Source organism: Citrus clementina, unplaced genomic scaffold, assembly GCF_000493195.1.
Source record: "Citrus clementina cultivar Clemenules unplaced genomic scaffold, Citrus_clementina_v1.0 scaffold_2, whole genome shotgun sequence".
NCBI classification, from domain to species: Eukaryota; Viridiplantae; Streptophyta; class Magnoliopsida; order Sapindales; family Rutaceae; genus Citrus; species Citrus x clementina.
Genome location: NW_006262688.1, coordinates 29,242,990 through 29,267,216, shown reverse-complemented (window position 1 = coordinate 29,267,216; position 24,227 = coordinate 29,242,990). Strand labels below are relative to the sequence as shown.

Sequence of the window (24,227 nt, the reverse complement as noted above, 5' to 3'; positions counted from 1 at the left end):
AAAATAACAAAACAACAAAATAAAAGCAACTACTTGAGAGAGAAACCAGCCAAAGTAACCAACGAATAATAGAAACAGGGGAAGCTCATTGATCTCGATAGAAAATCAATCAGAAAATGGAAGCGTTATAGCTTAAGTATATGCATAAAACGAAGAGAAAATCTTGAATCAATATCATTTAAACAAAGCAAATTTCAAAATGGAAGTTGTTGTAAAGAAAGGACTGCTGGAGAATTTCGTGCAAACTCATCAAAACTCAATCAGGTCTCTGTTTCAGCGCAAGAAGAAATCTTCAACCAATGAAGAAGACTCCCTGGTCGATTCTCCCGGGCCCATTCCTCAGCTCTCTGTTATCGCCAACTCTGTTGTCGCCCGTTGTTCCAAGTACCCTCTTCACTCTTCTTCATAATTAGTAATGTTTGATTTGTCATCAAAGTTGATTCATTTGGAAGAGAATGCCGCCTTGTGAAATGGGTCTTTTTTTTCGTTTAATTCCTTTTTTGTTTGGGTGGGATCATCAAGATCTTCCCTTTTGATGTATTTGCGTAAAGTTTCTTTTTTTTTCCCCTCACTTGGTGGATGTTAGAAATGAGTGGGGTTAGAATTCAATTAGTGTTTTAGCTAATTTTATGTTACAATGCATATGTTTATGGATAGAAAGATTCATTTTTTATTTGATGGATTTTCGAAACTGATAGAATCAGAATTTTTTTCTTTTTTCCTTTTTTTTTTGGGAATAGATGTGTATTTATAAGCTTCTCATAAGTAAGCCTTCTTCAGTATAGAAAGTTGTCTTACAATGACATTAAATGCTTGGAATTTCGGCTCAATCTGGATTTAGTCTTTTAATTGTGTTGTGGTATGCAATGTTGTATCATAGTAGATTTATTAGGTTTTGCATACATTGTTACTGTCACTTGATGCATAATAAATTGATGCCATACGCATACTGAAATTTGAGTTGTATTTTTACTGAAACTGCTTGGATGTGTGCTTGATTTTGCGATGGTGCCTCTATTTGATTGGATGTGAAAATGATTGATGAGAAACGAATGTGAAATGCACTATGAAATTGTGTGTTTAGTATACTTTTAAACAACTTTGAGGTACTCAGAACAATTATATCCTTTCCTATGATGCTACGATGCTCAACAACTAAGCTGAAAAGTGTTATTTCTTGTCATTGTAATGCCTCTAACACATTTCTGAATGTTGCAGGATCCTTAAAGTCTCTACTGCAGAATTACAGCACCGCTTTGACATTGAGCTGCCTGAGACTGTTAAGCAACTTTTGACGTATACACGAAATTTTGTAGAGTTCTGCTCATACCAAGCACTCAACATGGTTTCTAGAAATCCAGATTATCTGAGTGATCCGGAGTTCCGCCGTCTGATGTATGACATGATGCTTGCATGGGAGGCCCCATGTGTTGAAACTGAACCAGAAAACAAAGTGAGACAGCCCATTGTTGTTAGCTGTATTTGTAAGACATAGGATTAATCATACAGACCAAATTTTTTAAGTTTAGAAACCTTGGTTTCTTCTGCATTTTTAGGCTTGACATTGTTGCATTATCTTCTGTTCAACTGTAGGAATCTCCTTCTTATATAAATGAGGAGTTAGAGGATGAGGATGGGTCATCATTATTTCATTTTAGTTCCACAAATTTGGCCGTTCAGGTTCTTTAGTTGCCATCTTATAACCTTCTTTATTTGCATACTTGTTACAATAACAAGTTACCAATGCTGGGCAGGTGTTAAGATTGCAATCTTCGGTCTATGGCCATAAATGATCAGATTAATTGTGTATTTCCATCAGGTTGACGACAAGAAAACCATTGGGCCTGAGGCTTTTGCACGAATAGCTCCTGCTTGTCCTGTTGTTGCAGATGTGATAATTGTTCACAATCTTTTTGATACACTTACAAGCTCTTCCAGCCATCGGCTCCATTTTCTCATATTTGACAAATATCTTCGTAGCCTTGACAAGTATGAAATGTTCATTGATCTTTGTTGATTCTTTAAGCTCCAGTTTTTTTGTATTGTTGAAAATAACGTGTCAATTCATGTAAATTTAATGGGGCAGTACATATTCAGATTCTTTAAATACACTGATATATTATTTCATGATGCTTCTTCCCACATATTATGGAAGTTCGTTAGAAATTCTTTTTCCTCTTGGCATTTTATTAATTTACCATCTATATTTTAAGCAGTTCTCTCCTAATTGTTTTCCCCTTTTTAATGCAATTTGGGCTTTCTTTTAGATTGAAATTAATAGAACAATAAATTTAACAAATTCAAGTTCATTTTATGAGTGGTGTATTCCACAAACTTCTACATATCATTTTAAATCACTAATACAGATTAATGCCTCTTTTGTTCGAACAAGAAGCAGCTGTTTCAGTTGTTTTAGATTTTCTTTTTGTCGATTAGTGAAGTAATTATCTCGTTATGAAATGAAAGGTTCGATAAAATCTGCCCCATTGTGCTCTGGAGGACTTAGTTACTGATTATTGAGAGTAAGAAACAGCTAAACAGGCTGCATTTCATTCTTTATACTTTTCGAATTTCAGCTTTTTGAGGGATGATATGGCCATATGTGTATGGTTTTTCTCCTATTTTGCTTAAATGAGGGGTGAGGTTTTTATATTCCCATTTTGTTTAAGTTTTAGTTGGCAGTGATTAAATTGTGGAGCTGGTGAATGAAAATATATTCTTTGAGAAATATGTATAAGAGGTGGGAAAAGATTTTAAAATCCAAGGCAAACTCGTGGAAGTTTATTGTTCATAATTTGAAGTGTTAATTAAGAGGGTTTATGAACTACATAACTGTATTATGTGTAGACCAAGAGGGTAAGGATGTACCCGTATGTGATTTTGTAGACTTATTTCTTGTGTTTGTTGATTGTTTTGATTGTATTTTTTATGAATAGTGATACTATCTGAATTTCTCTCTCTTTTTTCCCATCTGCAGGGTTGTCAAGGTTGCAAAAAATGCACTAGGCCTTTCAATTTCCAATCTTCAGCTTGATGAGGGTGAAATCACCCTTGATGTTGATGGTGCAGTTCCCACTCAACCAGTTCTGCAACATGTTGGCATGTCGGCTTGGCCGGGTGGGTCATTGTTTCCTGAAAATCGGTCAAAAGATCTAGAGGTTTAATCAGTCCTGCTGTCCATGTGGGTTTATAACTAATGGACCCTTATCATAGGACGTGGCAGATTTTTGCTCAAATTTATTTCTTTCAGCTGCATGCCACTAAAAATGTTTTGTATTTGTGTGCCCAAATTCGAATGTCGTAATTTCACCTTCTCTGATTGATAATGTGTTAGTGATGGCAATGATGTGATTCACATTTTTTCAGGAATACTATATATGGAGTCTTTACAACCTAGTTACTGAAATGTCTTGAGTCCTCAACTCAATTGGAAGAATCTAATAATTATTTCAATCAAGGAATTTTTTTCCCCTCTCAGGACATTATTTATATTCATTGAAGTTCTGTTTGTGTAGGGCGCCTGACTTTGACTAATTATGCTCTGTACTTTGGATCATTGGGAATGGGTTCATATGACAAAGCTGTTAGGTATGATCTGGCAACTGACCTGAAGCAGGTTATAAAACCAGAATTGACTGGTCCATTGGGTGCTCGTCTCTTTGATAAAGCAGTGATGTACAACTCATCATCTGTGTATGTTATCTGACAACATACATCATACATTGTTTGTCTAATTGTTTAACTTACATATTTATTATGTTTCTCATCTTCCTTTTTGTTATTTGATTCTTTTATGCATGTACAGAGAAGAGCCCGTTTATTTCGAGTTTCCTGAATTTAAAGGCAATTCTCGTCGTGACTATTGGTTGGATATATGTCTTGAGATCCTCCGTGCACACAGGTTTATTAGAAGAAACAACTTCAACAAGATTCAACAATCGGAAGTACTAGCAAGGGCTGTACTTGGCATTTTCAGATATCGTGCAATTAGAGAAGCTTTTCACACCTGCTCATCTCAATACAAAACATTACTTGCTTTTAATCTAGCTGAAAGCCTACCAAAGGGAGATATAATATTGGAAACTCTCTCAAGTCGATTGGCACTTTTGAGTGTTGGTGGGGCCCAACATGATATGACTGAGAGTCTGCATACCAAACAGAAATTGAAACTGTCCCCAGTTGCTATGCTGACACTTGGTCAACTTGGATTGAATTCACAAAAAGAGTCAAATCTAGGGGCAGGAGTGGAAGTAGTTGGCGATATTTGTGTTGGGGAGACAAATCTTTTAGAGATAGCTGTGAAAAAGTCAATATCAGACACAGGAAGGGTCGAAGCTGCACAGGCCACTGTGAATCAAGTGAAAGTGGAAGGAATTGATACAAACCTTGCAGTAATGAAGGTTGATTTTAGATAGTCCTGAACTCTTTTTTTTTTTTTTTTTTTTTTTTGGGGGGGGGGGGGGTGGGGGGGTGGAGGGGGTCCAAAATAACGGATATAGAGGTACATTTTTATCACTCTGCAACAGATGCCACAAAACTTGGCTTTAATTTTCTTCCCATAGTTGAATAGTAATCATTTCTAACTTTTATTTAGGCAGAAGGCTGGATTGATCAATCATGTTTTTGAACTAAACTAGCCTTGTTCTGATCTCTTTTAGTGTAGTGAAATGTTTTTTTCTCATTGCATAGGTTGAGTAAATAATGTTGATTGAACTCAACTACCAGTAGTGAGATGTTGGTGCTAAGCGTTCGATTTTGAACAGTAGTATTCTGAGAGCTATTGAAGGGGCACTTTTTTGCAGGAGTATTGAAACACATGTGCACCATTAATAGAAGTCAATCATAGGCTTCCCTCTGATCGATAGAACCAGTTTATTGCAAGTTTCACCCGATTTTAATTATTAGTTTCTGAAATTCAGTGTTTATAGAGCTTATTGAATGAAATTTTTGAGTTCATATTTCAGAAAATGATAGATTTTTCTTTTTCTTCTTTTTGGTGTAGGAGCTACTGTTTCATCTTATTGCAATAGCCAGGCATATTGAACATTTTGCCTCTTGGGAAGACCCTTTTAAATCAACGGTGTTTCTGATGTTAACTACCTTGGTTGTTTTAAGGTAACACATCTCTAACCACAATATAGTGCACTTGGTTAGCAGATTGGTGTGTCATAAAGTTTATTATTCCATATAACTGACTTCTATATAAATTCACTTGTTTCAATGCAATTTGTATAACAAGACTTTCCAGGACATAAAATGGCCCTTGTTATAAAGACGGTAACTGCATCATACTTGCATGAACAACTCAGTTTCTGGGAAATGACAAGAAGTGCCTAGATGTAAATGTCCCAATACGATAAATAAGCAATAAAAAGTGGAGATTTTGTGTTGGATGGTTAACTTAATTGTGAAGAAAGTTATTTCCTATCCAAGATTCCACAGATGGTTTCCTTTTGGGTAAATTTAGTATACTCAATTGACTATGCCCACTGTTCATGCACATAAACTGACTAACCTGGATTTTCTTTGTGATTTTAGTTGCCGCATTTATGAAATTTGAACTGTTATTGATAATTTTGACAAATCTGTGCAATAAGGCGTTTGATTTGATGTACAGGGGGTGGATCAGGTATGTATTGGCATCAATTTCAGTGTTCTTGGCAGTTTGTATGCTCTGGAGCCGGCTTTTCAACAGGGGAAAGCCTTTAGAACCCTTCAGAATTATACTACCCCCTAATAAAAATGCAGTAGAGCAGCTGCTAACCTTACAGGAAGCTATATCTAAATTTGAAGCACTAATTCAAGATGGAAATATTATTCTTCTGAAAATAAGAGCTCTTCTATTTGCAGCACTGCCACCGGTATGTGTTCAGCGACATGCTCAGTTTCTTGAAGCAAAACTAGAAACTAAAATATACTGCATACGAAAATATTGTTATTTCACAAGGTCTATGTCTATATCCTTGCATATTTTACCCAAGGCATTGTAGTTAAGTTTATGCTCTCACAAGCCTGTCTTTACTTTTATGGTCTCACAAACCTGTCCCCAGTAAGGAAGTGGTACTTTGCACAGGTTTTCTTGCTGGTAGTTTCAGTAGAGTCCCTTGTATTTCATTTTTCCCCCTCTCTTGAACACAATTTCTGCTGGAGCAGTATATTGTAAGACGTAAATCATTAAAAATCACTGTACAAAAATCAGTAGAGTATGCTCTTTTCTTTTCTTTTTTGGGAATCAAATGTGCATAAGAAAATGCTTCTTGACTGGCTTCCCTCAGTGTTTTCGATGTTAAGTATATTCATATTGTCTGCCTGCAGGCCACGGACAAGGTTGCCCTATTGCTGGTTTTAATGGCTGCAGTATTTGTATTTGTGCCTCCGAGATACATAATTCTGTTGGTATATCTGGAGGCTTTCACAAGGGAACTGCCATATAGGAAAGAAAGCAGTGACAAGTTGCTGAGGCGGGCAAGAGAATGGTGGTTTAGGATACCAGCAGCTCCTGTTCAGCTAATAAAAAATGAAGAGAAAAGGAAAAAGAAACGATAAGAACAGCATCCAATTGTAAATAACTGGAAGAAAAAGTGGAAATCTTTTCTGCCAAACTGTTCTTATCTCTTACAATGAATGAATCCCTCTTTCTTTCTTTGCAGTATCAATTCTGAAATATTCATACTGAATCATCCCATCGCTAGATCGCAACTAGGTTTATCTTTTTCTTTAGCAATTTGATGATACTTTATCCACAAAGAGCTTCTTTGCAAGTTGAACAAGGTCAAAACCTGGACCCAAGAGTCCTCTGTAATAGCTAAAGGGCACGTTCAATTAGTTATGCGTCTTTGGAATGTTCATCCTCTACCTATTTCATAACAAGGGTGCACATTACTCTCCACCATTAGTCTCTTGGGGGTAGACAAATTCAATAGGCTGAAAACTCGCAATGTCACAGAGAGTAAACAAAGTGAAAAATCACAATTACGTAAACGCTTAACAATAAAATAAAAAATGCCACTACAAATTATCAAGTATCAAAACCGTCACAAGGTTGATAAAAAAAGCCCACCCCCATGGATTTCATTGTGCCGTAGCTCGCAAAGCTTGTTTGGGCTATAGTGTATCAGCTGAACACATAATGAACAAGTATACAAACCACTGGGCTGAAGTAAAACTACTCGACATGAGAAAAAGATGAGTCTTTTTACAACATCAACTTGAATTTCCTAATTTGAGAAATAATTTTTCAAGGGGGATTCAAAATCTGACGTTCAAAACATATACAGGTATAACTATTTGGACATGGAGTGGAATACTATTATATATTTCAACATCCTCCAGTAAATTTGACTCCAAAAGTTATGTTGATAAAAATAACTAAAGGGCTCAATTGGGGGACACACTAATCCAAAATGCCTGTACGTTTAATTTCACCCATCTGGAAACAAAAAATAAAAATAAAATGTCCAGCATCAAACATTATCTGGCCAGAACTCCCTCCGAAAAGCTCGATCAAATTCTGTCTCCTGTAACCGTCTTTCTAATTCCAGAATCTTCCTCATCCTCTTAGATGCCTTGGATTTCTTTGGAGGTTTTTCCTGGAATTTATTGGGAGGATGTTAGAAAAATGCACTACGCACATACCAAAAAAAAAAAAAAAACTGGAATACAAATATATCAACAATCAGAGCACATGTACGTATGCACATTTACCATAAAAATCCTGCTTTGATCTATCATAGACCTTTCATCAAATCTTGATTCAAATGCATAAGTAATTATATCAAACAGTTAGCTAAACATAGTGGAAGGGTATTTAGGATGAAACCTACCAAAGATTTTCAGTGGGTAAAGGTTCTCAATAGTGGAAGTTCATAACAAGATTCAAATAAAGTAATTTATTAGGACCTGTAAATTTATTGCTTGAATGTATCATAATATAATAAATTACAAAATCAAGACAGCTACAACATTTTACCCCTTTTAAGATTCTTGTTTTCTCCTAATGATGGGATGGTCGACCAATAGAAAAAGAAAAATTGATCGAAAGGGAATTTCGAGACATGACTAATGAAACAAACAAAACTAACCTTTTCATTTTTGCTCTCAGCTTCCAGAGCTTCAATAGGCTTTGGCCTCTTAACTTTCTCTGCTCCGATACCTCGTTTGTTTTTCTTCACATGTGTTCGTATTGGCTCCAGCCTACCCTGTTTTCACCATGAACTCATTGATCAAAGAAACTACAAGTTTTCCCAGCGAAAACAAGTCATATATGGATGTACGCAGCATGCTCAAATCCAATTTCAAGATAAAGTACAATATTTAAGCCCTGTTTGGCGTTGAGGTTGGGCAAAGTGTTTGGTAACACCTAGCAGCTAGCGGCTACATCTTAAAGTTAAGTTAATTTGGTCCACCGCTTGTGTGATGAAAAAACTGTAAAATCTTTACTATATTTGTCAAAATTATTATTTAAAATTATTATTTAAAAGTCATATTTACTGCACAATACTAACTTTTATTTCATAATAACAGTTTTTTGTCCACAATACTTGTAGCTTAAAAATTTCAGTACAACCATAACAAACAGGGCCTTGGTAGTAGTTATCAGTGATATATGTTATTTCGGGGAATTCCCTACCTTCCATTTCACTACAGTTTGAACTATTCATGTAAAAATGTAGAAGAAACCTAATTATCGAGTAAGTTCTATTTATTTATTTATTATTCTCAAAAAAAAATTCTCCTCTTTCAAAGTCACAATTTTCAAACAGAATCCTTCTTCAGTAATAGACTCGTAAATCCAGATATAATACGTAATCGCAAAACTAGGTTTTGAAAAATTTTAATGGAAAATTTTAACTAACCTGCTCAGCAATTCCAAGACCGGTTCCTTCTTTCCATCCGTGCTTCTTCAATAGCTGTAGACAACAATCAGACCCTTTAGACAGAAAAAAAAAATCGAATTTCGCACTAAAAAAAAATCGTAATGTGTACTTACTTAAGAGAGAAAAGAATCAGATCAGGAAGTCAAAAGATACCTGATAGCCTATATTTGATGAATTGATAGCCGCTGACGAACCTGACAACTCCTCCCCCATTAATGCTCTCTACTCCTCAGCCCCAAAAACAAGAATCTCCAATTCAGGGTTACGATTTTACAATAGCAACACCGGATTATAATAATAAAGAAAAAAAATCTTTTAAAGAAAAATCGATGAAATGAAACACAGTTATTTCTAGTTTCTACGGGATTTGTTTTGTCGGATTTGCACAATCGTTTCGGGCTCTATTTGGGCCTAGCGGCCTAGCCCGAGACGCTTTTTTCTTTTCTTTTTCCGTTTTTAATTAAATCATCAATTTTAATAACTCTGCTATATTTAGATTATAAAAAATAGAGTAATGATACAGTCATAAACTCTTGTGTAAATTTATTTTATACAAACTAATGTGGCATTAATTCATTAGTTCAATGAAAATATAAAATAATAAAAATAAATCATGCGGCCCAAGAGATATTTAATTCAATCAATAAATTAATGTCACATCAGTTTGTATAAAATAAATTTGTACAAGAGTTTGTGAGTATATCATTACTCTGAATAACCAACTTCAACGCCCCCCCCCACCACAAAAAAAAGCTAACTAAATTCTTCTAATAAAAACACAACGCCTTGAAATAAAGAACAAAGTCACTTAATTTAATGGTGTGCTGTATATACGTTATCTACCTAAGTGATTTAATGGGTTATACCAAAAAAATGAAGTCTATCACATACAGTAATGTGTGTAATTTTATGCATTAAATTATTAATTTATTACATGTAAGTAACTATGTATTCTTCTCGATCAGAGTTGATAACTTGATATTGTACATTAATAATAATAGTAGAAGACACTATGATGTATGAGAAATATCACATACTAAATTATTATTATTCTTCTAATCCTTTTCTTTAATAAAAACAAATATCAACAATGTAAAATGAGTCAAATAAAAAGAATCGATGATACGCTTATTATAAAGTTGAGATACAAAATTTTGTATCCCAACTATTACAGAAAATAGCATGTCATTTTTTCATAAACTTATGTTTTAATTAAGTTTTAAGCTTGTCATTTTTCATCGAGATACTAAATTATTGTGATGTCACGTTGATAATTTATAATAGTGTCACAGTAGTTGAAATACAAACTTTAAACTTTTATTTTATAAATATATCATATATTATTACTCAAAATAAATAAAAATTTACTTGATACACAAATTTTATAGTATGTAAAAAGAATTCATTTGAAAATAAGAGTTCACCGTTTTTTTAGTTTTTAAAATTTTGTTCCTAACAATATTTTTAAAAGTGTATTTACAACAAGAAACATATAGGGTGCATTTGGGACTGTTTTCAATTAGTATTTTCTATCCTTATTTTAAAGAAGGAAAATGATGTGATGTTTTTAAAAGTTAAAACGTGTTTGGCAGTTCATTTTAAAATAATAGATAAAAAATAAAAATAACAAAAACGTATTTAACTATTTTTCTGAAAAAAAATGAGAATAATGAGAAAGAGTAAATAGTTATTTATTATTTAATATTTTTTTTAACAATTGTATTATATTTTTTGTGGGAGTTATTATCATTAAGTGTAATTATTTTATTTTAAAATGTCTTCTATTATTCTAAATGTCATTTTACAGGACTCACCTATGTTGCAACTGTTGCGGCATACAATACTATTTGTCTTCATTTGGAGATACCGCTCGATTAAAAGTGAACGAATCTGACGGTTGAAATTAAAAAAATGGGTAAATGGAAGAGCCGGTTGGTAAAAGAATCTGTACAAAACAATATATTAAAATAAGGGTCCACAATCACATTGCTATTGACTGTTTTGGAGCAATCATCGGAAATTATTCTACACTGTAGAAATTGTGGGCATCTAAATATTTTCCACCCCTTGGAAATTCCGATCATCGACATCTTTTACATCCCTCAGATATTGCAATTGCGAAGTGTTCAATTTGGCCGTGTGCAGAGTGAGGAACGATGTTAATTAAAATATTCCGATCATGAAAACAAAGATGTGGGTGTGGCAACCAACTGGAAACAATATTTGGTGGTGCTGGAAGATAACGAAATAGCACATCCCGTTATGTGAAAATAGTATGAATATGGCGTTCGTTTGAGCTGTTGTTGTGGCCTTGGAGCAGACGCAGCACGCAATTCCCAAATTTTTTTTTTTAAAAGTTAAAGTTTTATTCTGAAGGTGAGTTCAATTATAAAAGCAAATTAAAAAAAATTTATTGCTTTAGTTTAAGGGTTAGGGATGCCAAATTCTGAATCTTGCTAACCGCAACAAATAGATAATCAAAAAGAGAAAAAGAATAGTAATTATTATTATGACTTCTGTAATATAACATATAATTATAACATATAACATGATTCTATTGCATTATGAGAATTTGTATTATTCCATTCTTGAATGGAGTAAAGTTATGCCTCTAGTCACTATTAAGACAAATGGAATATTTTCATCTCAGAGTAGAATGTAATTCAAAACTTCCCAGGATACCATGTGTTAAGGCAATTACATAATATGAAGTTGGGAGCCAGAAAATTAAAAAGCCAATATCCAATCCAACTGCACGATGCAAATATTCTGCATTGAAAAGAATACAAAATATATTCTTTTCAATAGATCTTCTGCATCAAATTTGCACCAACTGAATGATACTACCCATTGATCTAGTAGATTATGCATCTATGAGGTCATGACTATTGAAAAAAAAAAATAGCGTTTATGATTCTTCATGATCTAGTAACCAACTGGGAATTCCTCATTTTGTGTGCATTTGAGTATGTGATGCACATAAGCACTTGATTCTAAGTATCTACAAGGATAAAAATTAAGGAAACATAGTATAATGAGGAAGCCAAAATCATCTTCGAAAGCGTGCAATCATCAAACCATGATAATGAAAAATAATCATTAACCAATTCATCATAAATCTGAAATTACAAAACTGTGTCAAATGTCTGTACTCAGTACGAGAGTGAATCACTATTATAAATGTTTAATCAGCAAATCATGATAACATGTGCATCATATCATACACTTGAACATTGTATCAACCAAGTCACGTGCACAGAAATGCATCTGTTCATTGATTCCCATGCATGTCACATAAGAAATCCATATGAAAAGTGGGGGAATTCTGTCAAAACAGAGTAGTACTTCACCCAAAAAAAAAAAAAATCGGTAATTCAAAGTAAAATGGAAAAGGAAACTTATTTGTTTTCATCAACATATACCTTGTTTTGGTGAGTTTATAAATCATTTTAAGGGGGCGCGTCCGCAAAGCCCAGCAACGTGCTTCCTTTGACAAAGCAAGCAAGTCTTTTTTTTCATCAACCAGGTGCAAGTCATTAACAGAAGTTAACAATTCATAACCCCAATATTGTCCGTACATAATTGGTTACTGGCAGAGAATACAAAAACCCAAGTACAAGAAAGTCCTTTTAAATTGCCGATATGGTCACATTTTAACCATTACAATAAGAAAGCAATATCTACCAGCATAGTTTGTTCACACGTTAATGACGAATCCTTCTTCATTCTCTTCTCCAAGAATTTAATTCCCCCTCCCTCGCTCTTTGAATATAGTGCTTCTTGCTATAAAATTAAAAAAAAAATGACTCCTTACTGCGAATCTCACCTGATTTTAACAAATTGCTGCCGTTTAAGCTATTTACCACTGCCATACTCTTTCAAAGGAAATTAACCATTTTTTTTTCAGGAATTACTTGCTGCATTACTTTCTAACGGCACAACAATAGAGCAAACAGACACGGTATTCACTCTGGTTTCAGACATGGATAATTCGTAAACTTTCACAATCGCTTAGTCTGGGTTGCAGTTGTCCGCTACAGTACCAAATCCGCAGTCGGATTCATACCCATGCCAGCCACGTTCTTATACGAACCATCAATATTTTTCCCCCCAAGACATTGTGATCGTCTTCTTTCGATTTTGGTATCTCCATATTAATTCCCAAAAATGAAATCACTTACACTGGCTGCGGTAACAAAATTGCCATCGAATTCGTACTGCTTACAGCCCGGGTTACAACAAAGGTGAATCATCAAAATCTCCCCCCCCCCCAATAAATTGCAATCGTCTTCTTCTGATTTCGCTGTCTCCAAATTGATTCTCAAATCAAAACAGTTACACGGTTACACCCGCTGAAGTAACAAAATCGCCATTGAATTCATACGGCTTAAAGCCCAATTTGCAACACAAGTGAATCAATGAAATCTTTTCCTCCTAAGAGTTTACGATCGTCTTCTTTCTATTTACGAGCCTCCAGATTAATTCTCAACCGTAATGCGTTAAACCCTAATTTTTTTTTCACACATAAAACAGAGCTGTTCTCTTTTGGATGCATTTCATGAAACCTACACTCCCTATTACATAAATACATAACCGGTTTCAGCGGTTGCCAGTCAAGACCTCATTTAAAGCTTATCTAATTCGAACCGTTAGATTCAGTCACTTTGCATCCAACGGTATCTTCAAATGAAGACAAATAGTGTTATATGTTGCAACAGTTGCAACATAGGTGGATCCCATTTTACATAATAAAATATAAAATTAAATAGTCCAAAATAGCATAATGCAATATAGCAAAACAAAAAAATATATCATGTTATAAAATTTTAATTAAAATATTATGATTAATTGTATTTTATTTTTATTTTAAAATTTCCTTTTGTGTTTTAAAATAATATTGCATTATAATCATTAAAATTTCTTTTGTTATTATTTATCATTATTATATGGTTCCTCTATGATGCTGTAATTTTTTTTACAACATCAATAATGTATTAATTGTGAACCATTAGATCTAATCAATGGTATATAATATTTGTACTAAAAAATAATGGTAACCATTCAAGTGGGTGGATAATTTTTGTAAAATAATTGTGGTAACCCTCAGAGTTTGAAACAATTTCACTTAAATAGTATATTTTATTTAAAATTATTTTTTACCCCTCCTTTAAATTTATAATATGATAATCTCTTTTAAATAAATCTTCCAAAATCAGTTATCATTAAGTATAAAATATAATATCAAGTAGGTTATTTAACACAAAGTCTTGTAATAATTTGTATTGTATGAATTTAATTACAAACCATTAATACTTAAACAATAATGATAATAGAAAACATTGCAATAAACTATATAAGTCACAACAAATGAGAAATATTTTATTCACCAATTATTATTGAAAAATATATATATGTCTATATAACTATAGAGTGAGAAATATTTTGATTTAAATTTTTATCAAAAAATTAAACTATTTATTTCATGCAATTCAATGGTGGAGGATATAACATTATGAAATGTTGTTTTGACTTTCAATATCAACCATTAGACTATGAGATATTAGTGGCTCAAATATTGTACCAAAATTTTAAGTTTAAGTGCTCCAAATCATATCTTTATAATGGAAATATAAAAACATACAATGATTTTTTTTTCCTCATTTTGTTTATTAAATATTATTTGATGTAATATTTTATTTATTGTCACTATTAATGATCATAATAAAAGTAATGACCCCTCATTCAAACTCTCAATAGAGAATGAAAATTGGAGAACACCAATAATGCATTTTCTAATTTTCTTTGTTAAGTTTAAAGAACAAAAATAATTTATTTTCTAATACTGTAGTGCTTTCTTAAGGAAAATGAGCCCACCAAATAAATTTTATATATTTTCTTTTTAAAAAAATAGAAAACAGCAGATCAAAATTGGTATTAAACGCACTCGTATTTTCCTAGTCATTAAATCCTAGGCTTAAGTTAAGCCGCTTAACCAAGTGGGTTTTTTAAATATTTCTTTCCCATGTCATCCAAATTTTAAATTCAAGAAAAAGGTAATAAAAATATCAATTTGATTTTTACCTCCTCCCTCGCATTTTTGCAAGACTAGAAAATAAAGGAATTTTCCTGTGGTTCTCATATATATATATATATATATATATATATATTTATTTATTTATTTGTTAATTGATTTTTCGTTTTTTACTCTAATTAAAAAACCCGGCCAATAAAAAACACGTCGACGTCGTTTTCATTTTTCATTTTTCATTTCCAACTTCATGTGTATCGATATATAAAAGAAAAAATAAAAAGAAAAATAAAAAAGCAGATCTGGTTTATTTTGTTGTTTCGGTTTGTTGACGTAAATTAAAACATAATCACAGACACAGAGGGAGTCGTAGATTGAAAAATTTCCTGGGCTTTTCTCTCTCTGTGAACACGAAAACCCTAATTTCTTGGCCTTCATTTTCGTGGAAAATTGAATGGATTTGGATCAGTGGATAGCCAAAGTCAAAGAGGGCCAGCATCTTTTAGAAGACGAGCTTCAGCTCCTCTGCGAATACGTATGTTTACAAAACAATACATATTGCTTTTACTTTTATTGAGTATAAAGAGTTAGGGTTTCGCCTTCTCGTTTTTGTTTTTTACTTGTCGTTATCTCTGAATAATTGAAAGATTTTTGTATCTGTTGTCGATGTTTACTTGTTAACAAAAACAATTCATTTATTAGTGATCAGTGAAAAATAATCATCTCTTTTTAATCTGTCTTGATAAATTGTTGGGCATTGTAATTTGTGGCATGAGTAGAATTTTTTGAATGCATAATTTGTGTTCCTATTTATGTACTCTGAAGTGGCATGTAATATGCACATTAGGGTCGGTCCCACATTCGGCAACTGTGTACCAATATTTGGCATCTTGATCATAGTATTGCTTTTGTTTTTAGCATGTATTTTAATTCTTAGTCTGGTGGTTTTGCTTTTGTTTCATGTTCTGAATTCACAATGTAGTTGAATTGGGACGTTATTCATTATGGTGTAGAAGTTGTACTAGTCCGGCATATTCAGCTGAACAAATTCTTCAAGCTGGGTGGTAATAGATCTGTTGATTCATTGTTTTGGTTAACAGATTCCATATATGAATGTAGATATACTACAATCGTTGACTAAATACTTTGGTTATACTATTTTATTGGATTTTTTTTTATTTGTTAGTTATTCTTTTTCCTTTTGGGAAACTTTTACATGCTTGAATTAACCATGTGTTTTCACGTGATGAAACTGCTGGCTTTGATAAAATGTATCTAATTTTTGGAGAAAAGATAGTTTATATGTTTTCTGATTTTTGTTTACCTGATGTCTCCTAACTAGCTGTTGTGTACAAAAATATCTCAGGTGAAAGAAATCCTTATTGAAGAGTCCAATGTGCAGCCTGTTAACAGTCCGGTCACTGTCTGTGGTGATATTCATGGCCAGTTTCATGACCTAATGAAACTTTTTCAAACAGGAGGTCATGTACCAGAGACAAACTACATATTTATGGTATAATTTTTATTTGTCAACTAGAATTATGATGACATTGTAGCGCTTTGTTTTGGTATAATTTGTTTATGCCTTGACAGGGTGATTTCGTTGATCGGGGTTACAATAGTCTTGAAGTTTTCACCATTCTTTTGCTTCTTAAGGCAAGGTATGCTTGTTTCATGCATTTTCTTGCTTGCATCTATTTGTTTATCTTTATTAATTTTGAAATTATCATTTCATTTTTATTGCAATTTTTAGATGCCTTGGAATCATGTGAGAGTTTGTAATGGTTATATCGGCCTAGTAACTAAATCGGACATCAACCATCATGTTGACTGCTTAAGGGCTCAATATGTGATACTTATGAATGTTGCACTATTGTTTTTACCAAAAGTTTTGAAAATAAAGCTTCTCGGTAAATTTTATTAAATTCCTTAATCTCTTGAAGAAGCTAATATGACTTTTATGTGGTGCTGCTAGATACCCGGCAAATATTACTCTTTTACGTGGAAATCATGAAAGCAGACAACTGACCCAGGTATGCTATATAAGGGTTCCTTAGTTGTCTGTTTGTTGATTTGTTATGTTACTGATGATTTCATACGGCCACATGTCAGAGAGTGACTTTTACTTTTGTTTGATTCAAGCTCTAGTTTGATATGTTGTTTATGTCCCCAGGTATATGGATTTTATGATGAGTGCCAGAGGAAGTATGGAAATGCTAATGCATGGCGGTACTGTACAGATGTTTTTGACTATCTAACTCTCTCAGCAATTATAGATGGCACTGTGAGACTCTCATTTTATTACTGGCTGTATATATGTTCTGTGCGAGTTACATGGAAAAGTTAAAATACGTTTTGGCTTTTTATTTTGTAGGTGCTTTGCGTTCATGGTGGCCTTTCTCCTGACATACGGACAATTGATCAGGTTTCTTTCCATTTCGTTTTGCTCAGCAGTTGTTTATCTGACCCTTCATAACATCCTTTGTATTCTATACTTATCATTTGATTTTTGCGACTGCCTCATCATGTCTGCATATGATTTGAAATTTTTGTATTTGAACTGAGGGGAGTCTTTAGATGTCATCTTTGAATGATGTTTGAGTCAATTCTGTAAACTGCAACACCTGCACCCTGACAGGCATTTTTTGACATGGCAAGGACTTAGAAACCAGACACTTTGTCAAAAAAAAAGGGATACAATATGTTGCAGGCTTGTGTCTTTTAACTTTTATTTTTCAAAAAAAAAAGGTTAGGTTATTAGCAAATGTAAGGGAAGTGATTTTGAAGAGAAATAGCTAAGAGGGGTAAAAATCTATGTTTTAGCTAATGTCAGATAATTTCAATGTTTTTGTATTTTGTATTTTGACATGGACGTCATGGAGGTGTTTGGTGCATGCCGGAATGTTAAAGTTAACCAGCTACATTTCTTAACAGTCAGTTGTTGCCTTCAAAGGTGAGTTTGATAGGTTGCAGTTTACATATCTGAAGCATGCCTTTGTGATTTATTGGATTCTTTTGAATTCAAATTGCTGGTTTTGGTTGTCAGTGCTAAGTTCAGAAACTTTTATTTTATTGAGCTAGTAACCATATAGTTAAACAACAATGAACCCTCAGTGAGACCTTTGTCTAACTAGCCAAAATATGATCTTTGCGGTTATTTCTGTGTTTCAGAGCGTTGTGCTGACATATGAAGTTTTGATATTTACTTCTTTTTTTCCCCCTGTTTGGCAGATTAGGGTGATTGAACGGAATTGTGAAATTCCACATGAAGGACCATTTTGTGATCTCATGTGGAGTGATCCAGAAGATATTGAAACATGGGCAGTCAGTCCACGAGGAGCTGGTTGGCTTTTTGGCTCCAGGGTCACATCTGAGGTAATGTGATTTGGGATCTGAAATTGCAATAAGATTTTCCTGCAACTGATGTCTTTTCCTCTTTCTTGCAGTTTAACCACATAAACAATCTTGATTTAGTTTGTCGAGCACACCAGCTTGTACAAGAAGGTCTCAAATACATGTTTCAAGATAAAGGCCTAGTGACTGTGAGTCACTTAATCTTTTGCTGCTCACATTGATGCTTAACCAAATAAAGTTGATGAAATAGCTTGGTTTTTGAATTTTGCAGGTGTGGTCCGCGCCAAATTATTGTTATCGTTGTGGGAATGTAGCTTCTATATTGAGCTTCAATGAGAACATGGTAAGATATCCTGCTTGTTGGCATGCTGCTGTGTGTGTGTGTGTGTTTTAGATAATCTTTGCTACTGATACCATCATATATCACGCCTAGATGCTGTGACAACTTGGATATATTAGTCTTTGCAACTGATACCAGCATATATCATACCTAAATGCTGTGTTAACTTTGATATATTACTGCCCCAATCTATCAAAATCATGTTTGGTTATTATTGCTGCAAGTTACCTGTGTGTGTCTGAGTTTGATTTTGTGTGAGGAGAATTATTCATCTTCATTTACATGGGACCTGATCTCAAGTTCAGGAGTTAGAAATTAGTTACCATTCAGGGGGCATTTTCTGAAATGAGATGGACATACCAACCAGACTGTTGGGTGATGACTGTTTGAGTTGCTTTGGTTGCTCATTTGTGGACACCAGGTCCACTACACATTTGTAATACTTGTTTTTTAATAATCTTTAATATTTTCTTAGCGTCCCCCCCCCCCCCCAAAACACCAAAAAAAAAGTGAAGCATTCTTGCTTGCTAGTAGTAAGATTTGCGTGACCAATATAATAAATGCTTAGGTGGCTTGCAATGCTCCAATCATCTAAACATGCTGCACAGACTTTTTGTTTACAGTTAGCCGCCTTTCTCCTTTTCTATTTCTTGGGAATTGATACTGTTACATTTTGCCTTCAGTCTTTCTCGTTCATGTGATTCGTTTTCTTGTTCATGCTACATTAACTAACTTGCTACAAAATTGCTCAGTGTTCCATTCTTTTGTTTAAATTTTCAAACCATCCATTGAATTAATTGCTATAGTTAATTCCATTATCATTGTTATCATTATGTGAAGCTATAAGCATGGTTGCTCAGTGGATTCACCCTTGCCTTTAACTTGCTGTGGGAAAAGGCAAAACTGAAACTACTACTAGTTTGTTCTTATTTATTTATTTTATTTGTCTTCATGTCCTCTGGATGTTTATGCATGTATTTATTAATTTTGGCTGTTATTTCCTAAAGGAGCGAGAAGTGAAGTTTTTCACTGAAACAGAGGAGAACAACCAGATGAGGGGACCCAGAACAGGAGTTCCATATTTCTTATGATCAAAGGGAATTATCTGCTGCAATTACTTGTAAAATTGTCCAACTGCAAGCATGTTGGTCGCTGATGACCTTGAATACGTTCTTACCTGTTTGCAGGTGGACCTCTTGTTTGCTTGGCTTGAATTTTCAGTTTGGTCCAGGCTGCTTTGGAAATTTGTAGGTTGTGTATTAGAGTTGCTGTATGTTTCTATATGAATTAGTGTCCATTTTCATTCTTATATGCCCCTTTTTGAATTTCATTAATCAACAATCATTAGAGTTGCTGTATTTTTCTGATAAATATGTCACTTTACGATTAATTACCAATCATTGTTTTTCATCTTACTGCTGCTTGAAACAATTTTGGGTTTTCGTATTGGATTCCTGACGGCAACTTGGATCCCTGGTGTTGATGGTGCAGTTTCTAAACAGCAATATAAAGTTTGTTAAGGATTGGGAAAAGAATTATAAAAAAAGTGGGATCTGTAGGCCTTTTCAACTGTTCATCATCCCTTGTTCTTAACATGTAATGTTTGGAATTGAATTGGCAGATTCAAGAAGTAATTGAAGGATGCATTTCAAGCCTCAAATGACCTTTTTTAATGATAAAGGGCACGAAAGATTAGGCATACTAGCTGACCGCAGAATATCAGCAAGTGTATCCAATTAGAAGCGCAAAGATCTTATTTTTAATAGCAGAATAGCATTTGGTATATGTTAATCCTAATGGGAGGGCAGGAAGAAAATGCATCACTTGTCTTGTGGCTCCCTTCTGAATAATATACAATTTCTGATTAAAACACTGGCATCCTGTGAAATAATAGTTTCTGGGAGTTGAAAAAAAAAATGTTTCTATGGAAACTAAATGTTCAAAAGCAGTGATTTTGTTAATGACTACTTGGTTTATCAGTATCTCTACTGAGTAGTAGAAGTTCCTGCCTCAGAGATTTGATATCTCTACACTTTCTGCCCTTTTTAGAAAAGAAAAAGAAAAAGAAAATAATGTCCTGTGAAGGAACCCCTACATTGTAATACTTGTTCCCAGTAATAATAAGACGGCTTTGGGTTGTTTTGTCAGACAGTTCAGTGATCAGGCAATCAAGAGGAAGGTGTTAGATTCTGTTTGATGAATGTATGTGTATTACTGCTTGCTGAATCTAACTCTGGTCTATCATGATAGATTCGTTCGTTAAATATTCAGAGCCTGCTAAGTTTATGGCAAAGCTGAGGGATATGAAAACGGATGACAATTTACTGCCGTTTAAATGTGAAGATGGTGCTGGCCATGATCTAATTCCAGGAAGGTAAGCTGCTGACGTTAAAGATTCATCCTTGGTTTGCTTCTTTCTTATTGGAACCAAATTCTGTGAATTAAGAAATGATCTGAGGGGCTGATAAGAGTGAATTTTTCTTTTTTAAATCCGCACTCCATATGATTCACTCTTGATTCATGTTACCCCACTGTCTGCTTTTTGAATGAATGCGAGTGTTCACCTGCTTTGGACAACGTGAGTAACTCATGGTAGCTGCTGGACGATTGTTGAACGCCTATTTTTTAATCCTTCTTGTGTAAGTAGTCACAGAGCCATGTTGTGTTGGTACGGATATGGAAGACTTCAAGATGATGAATTAAAAATATGCTTTTATACTGAAGGGCTCTAAGTATGATTCCTGCCTCTGGTTCTGAGCAGAGCTGATGGACTAATAATGATGATTAGAGATTTAGAGACGCTTAAAACTATATGGCGTTTGCTGCAGAAGATCAGCTGGGTTCAACGCAGTAGTATTTGGTAGAGTTCTTTCCATTCCTAAGTGGTGAAACTGGAACATGAATTTTTATTCAAACAGATACAACTGTTATTCCTGATTTTATCATTTGAATTGTGAATATATGGTATTTGTCAATGTAACCCACGAACTCTACAGAGAATAACCGTCAATTTGTCTTCAAAGTTTATCAACAACATTTTTCCTCGAAGAAGCACCACAGCCTGCGTTAAGCACTGCTTATGAATAGCTGATACCTGATGACGGCATACAAAAATTGGTCTTCTTGGGTCACAATGTTGTGAAATCGTACGTAAAATGAATTCTAGTAAATATTACAAAGGCATCAACAGTGGCTTTCCATGGGAAACTTTTTGAGCTGTTGTTTCAACTTCTTTTTGATAGCACACCTGTCTGATAAAATGACACTTCAATCTCAATTTTTGTTTGAATACTAGTGATCAATTTCGTATCATAGTGTCTTTACCAACTCTACTACTAAAATAACTCGACGAAGTACTAAAAACTACACCCAAAAAAAAAAAAAAGTGAAAAAAAAAGGGCTGTCGCCAAGTAACAAATATGATTCCGGAAGTTTGCAACTGCTTTCATATAAAACAAGAAGTCTCGCTTGAGTTCCCCAAGTTTCCTGCTAACGATATTGATACTCTCAAGTGCTGACGTGTCTATATTTACCAGTGTGTGGCAGTCCAAGTTGGCGATCCCAGTGAATAAAAATAGAAACACTGACATATGAACAATGCCACACCTTAACAAACTTTCCCGCCAATACTGATGAGCAACAAACTTTTCATTCCGAGTTGACGATCCGGGTAAATAAAACACAACAAACACACCTTTAACAAACATTCTCGCCCGTACTGATCAGTAACAAACTTTGCATTCCGGTCAATGATGTACGGTTGATGATCAGATTTCCGTTAGATCAAAGAAAGATCTCCAGACCAGTCCTCTGTTTCAATAAAGATACGTCACAAGACTTTTCACTTTACTACTTCATTTGGTTTAGTTTAATTCTTTCACTGCTGCATTAATTTGCTACTGCGAATAATAAACGTACGGCTGCCATGAGCTCTCATCGGCAGCGGCTATCACCGCCGGAGGCGAAGAAGGTGCCGTTCCTGATGGAGATCTTCGGAGACAAGAGACTTGACAACTACCATTGGCTACGAGACGCTGGCCGCGATCCCGATGTCCAACGCTATCTGGAGCTCGAAAATAAATACACCGAATCCATCATGTCTGGTATGTATATAACTTAGTAATGTTTATATATCTTAATTGTGTATGTATATGGATGTAAAGGTTTGTAATTAATGAAGTTAGTTACTTATATGTTTGTAAATGTTGGCGCTCAGTTTTGAAATGAAGTAAAAAGATAGCTTTTACAAGTTCTTGGGTTCAATTTGACTCTAGAATCGATAGATACTTCGGCAGATTGTAATATAACAACAATTTTGCAAGAATTACGCAGAACCCACTAATAATTTCATCCCACGTCAATTGTGTCACAATTGCAAAAACATTACCTGCGTTGTTTACACTTCTTTGTTAAGAGACCCAGCCCACGTCTTGGAATCCATTATTTTCTTGGGTTTATGACAACTTGTACTGTTACAGAAACGAACGGGTATGAGTTTGCGTTATTTAACGAGTTGAAGGCAAGATTCAAGGAAGATGATATATCTGTACCGGTTCGTGTAGGTTCACACTATTACTACCAGAGGAGATATCTAAGCAAAGACTATGTTCAGTATTGCAGGCGTTTTATCCCCAACAATGAAGCCCCACCTTCTGTGTATGATATAATGCCAACGGGACCTGATGATCCTCCAGAGGAGGTTATCATTGATGAGGAAGTTATTAAGTATACAAATTCTCTGGAGAATTACCGGATTACTGCTTTCAAGGTAATTAGATATGGGAAGAGAAGCTACTCTGAATCTTTTTTCTTAAAATAAAAACGTATAGGTTTGAGTTAATGTTTCTGCAGTTATTGATTATGTCTTTTATCTGATTTAGGTTAGTCCAAATAACAAGTTGGTGGCATTTCGAGAAAACTGCGGAACCGTTTGTGTCATTGATTCAGAGACAGGAGCCCCTGCGGAGAAGCCTATACAGGGATGTTTGGAGTTTGAATGGGCTGGTGATGAAGCTTTTCTTTACACAAGGCGCAATGCTATAGCAGGGCCTCAGGTATATGAATTTTAGGTACCAAATTCTACTTTGATTGCTTCTCCTTTCAAAGTTGTAGATACCTATGTCTGTCTTTTATTTATTTATTTGTAATTTTTGGAATTCATAGTTGAAATGAGACTAGCCCTTGTTTCTTTTCCATTCTATAAGAGATTGCGCTTATCTATGTCTGTATGCTATTATGTTTAAAGAACTTTTTTCGTATTTTACTCCTGAGATTCTACCTTGTCCTTTTTCTGCATTATCATGCTCCTTTTGTTACCATCTTCAAATACTCCGGTGTAGGTAATTAAATTAACAGTCCTAAATTTTTCTTTTCCAGAATTGCTAGTTGTTGGATAAAAACTAACTTAGAAACTTGACTGTATACGTTATAACTGGCATGGTCCTAATTAAGCTTGTATAGACAAGGAGAGCCAACCTTACAAAGAGGAACATCTTCAGGCAGCATTACAGTTAGAATATCTTATCCTCTCTTTCATTGTTATACAGATTAGCGGTTTGATTTTGGATGGTTAATTTAACTTCATTAATCATTCTGTTGGCCTATATGGTTGGCAATTTGGGTTGAGAAT

General features: G+C 34.2%; 4 protein-coding genes across 5 annotated transcripts in view; 3 read left to right on the top strand and 1 right to left on the bottom strand.

Moving 5' to 3' along the window:
- Positions 1-25: 25 nt before the first annotated feature.
- LOC18050668 lies at positions 26-6,969 on the top strand. Of its 2 annotated transcripts, XM_024190609.1 has the most exons (10): positions 26-384; positions 1,219-1,453; positions 1,594-1,680; positions 1,820-1,989; positions 2,978-3,117; positions 3,516-3,693; positions 3,806-4,400; positions 5,003-5,115; positions 5,618-5,861; positions 6,316-6,969. In XM_024190609.1, the coding sequence occupies exons 1-10, from the start codon at positions 200-202 to the stop codon at positions 6,544-6,546; spliced, it is 2,178 nt and encodes a 725-aa protein (XP_024046377.1). In that variant the 5' UTR covers positions 26-199; the 3' UTR covers positions 6,547-6,969. The 2 variants fall into 2 exon arrangements, with proteins under 2 accessions (XP_024046377.1, XP_006448489.1); XM_006448426.2 differs by lacking the exon at positions 1,594-1,680 and having other exon boundaries at positions 6,316-6,967.
- A 73-nt stretch (positions 6,970-7,042) lies between these two features.
- LOC18050667 (G patch domain and ankyrin repeat-containing protein 1 homolog) lies at positions 7,043-9,231 on the bottom strand. Its single transcript, XM_006448425.2, has 4 exons — positions 9,030-9,231; positions 8,856-8,909; positions 8,082-8,198; positions 7,043-7,589 (listed from the first exon to the last, which is right to left on the bottom strand). The coding sequence occupies exons 1-4, from the start codon at positions 9,087-9,089 to the stop codon at positions 7,464-7,466; spliced, it is 357 nt and encodes a 118-aa protein (XP_006448488.1). The 5' UTR covers positions 9,090-9,231; the 3' UTR covers positions 7,043-7,463.
- A 5,982-nt stretch (positions 9,232-15,213) lies between these two features.
- Positions 15,214-20,011, top strand: LOC18050666 (phytochrome-associated serine/threonine-protein phosphatase). Its single transcript, XM_006448424.2, has 10 exons — positions 15,214-15,439; positions 16,271-16,417; positions 16,498-16,565; positions 16,880-16,937; positions 17,078-17,188; positions 17,279-17,329; positions 18,136-18,279; positions 18,351-18,446; positions 18,530-18,601; positions 19,606-20,011. Exons 1-10 carry the CDS (start codon positions 15,359-15,361, stop codon positions 19,687-19,689), a joined length of 912 nt encoding a protein of 303 aa, XP_006448487.1. The 5' UTR covers positions 15,214-15,358; the 3' UTR covers positions 19,690-20,011.
- Positions 20,012-22,433: 2,422 nt separating this feature from the next.
- LOC18050664 (protease 2) overlaps positions 22,434-24,227 on the top strand; it is a 7,488-nt gene continuing 5,694 nt past the window's right edge. The window contains exons 1-3 of the mRNA XM_006448421.2: positions 22,434-22,701; positions 23,077-23,366; positions 23,479-23,652. Coding sequence (XP_006448484.2) covers positions 22,524-22,701; positions 23,077-23,366; positions 23,479-23,652 — 642 coding nt within the window. The 5' untranslated portion in view covers positions 22,434-22,523. The remainder of the gene's footprint in view (positions 22,702-23,076; positions 23,367-23,478; positions 23,653-24,227) is intronic.

What these genes read in the sequence shown, in the direction of transcription:
- LOC18050668 (XM_024190609.1), top strand. Translation starts at nt 200, where the DNA reads ATGGAAGTTGTTGTAAAGAAAGGACTGCTGGAGAATTTCGTGCAAACT. An exon ending in TGGCATGTCGGCTTGGCCGG is followed by an intron (nt 3,118 to 3,515) that starts GTGGGTCATTGT and finishes CTGTTTGTGTAG; the next exon opens with GGCGCCTGACTTTGACTAAT. An exon ending in TATTTGCAGCACTGCCACCG is followed by an intron (nt 5,862 to 6,315) that starts GTATGTGTTCAG and finishes GTCTGCCTGCAG; the next exon opens with GCCACGGACAAGGTTGCCCT.
- LOC18050667 (XM_006448425.2), bottom strand. Translation starts at nt 9,089, where the DNA reads ATGGGGGAGGAGTTGTCAGGTTCGTCAGCGGCTATCAATTCATCAAAT. An exon ending in CATCAAATATAGGCTATCAG is followed by an intron (nt 8,910 to 9,029) that starts GTATCTTTTGAC and finishes TGTTGTCTACAG; the next exon opens with CTATTGAAGAAGCACGGATG. An exon ending in GTCTTGGAATTGCTGAGCAG is followed by an intron (nt 8,199 to 8,855) that starts GTTAGTTAAAAT and finishes TGGTGAAAACAG; the next exon opens with GGTAGGCTGGAGCCAATACG.
- LOC18050666 (XM_006448424.2), top strand. Translation starts at nt 15,359, where the DNA reads ATGGATTTGGATCAGTGGATAGCCAAAGTCAAAGAGGGCCAGCATCTT. An exon ending in GCTCCAGGGTCACATCTGAG is followed by an intron (nt 18,280 to 18,350) that starts GTAATGTGATTT and finishes TCTTTCTTGCAG; the next exon opens with TTTAACCACATAAACAATCT. An exon ending in TGAGCTTCAATGAGAACATG is followed by an intron (nt 18,602 to 19,605) that starts GTAAGATATCCT and finishes TATTTCCTAAAG; the next exon opens with GAGCGAGAAGTGAAGTTTTT.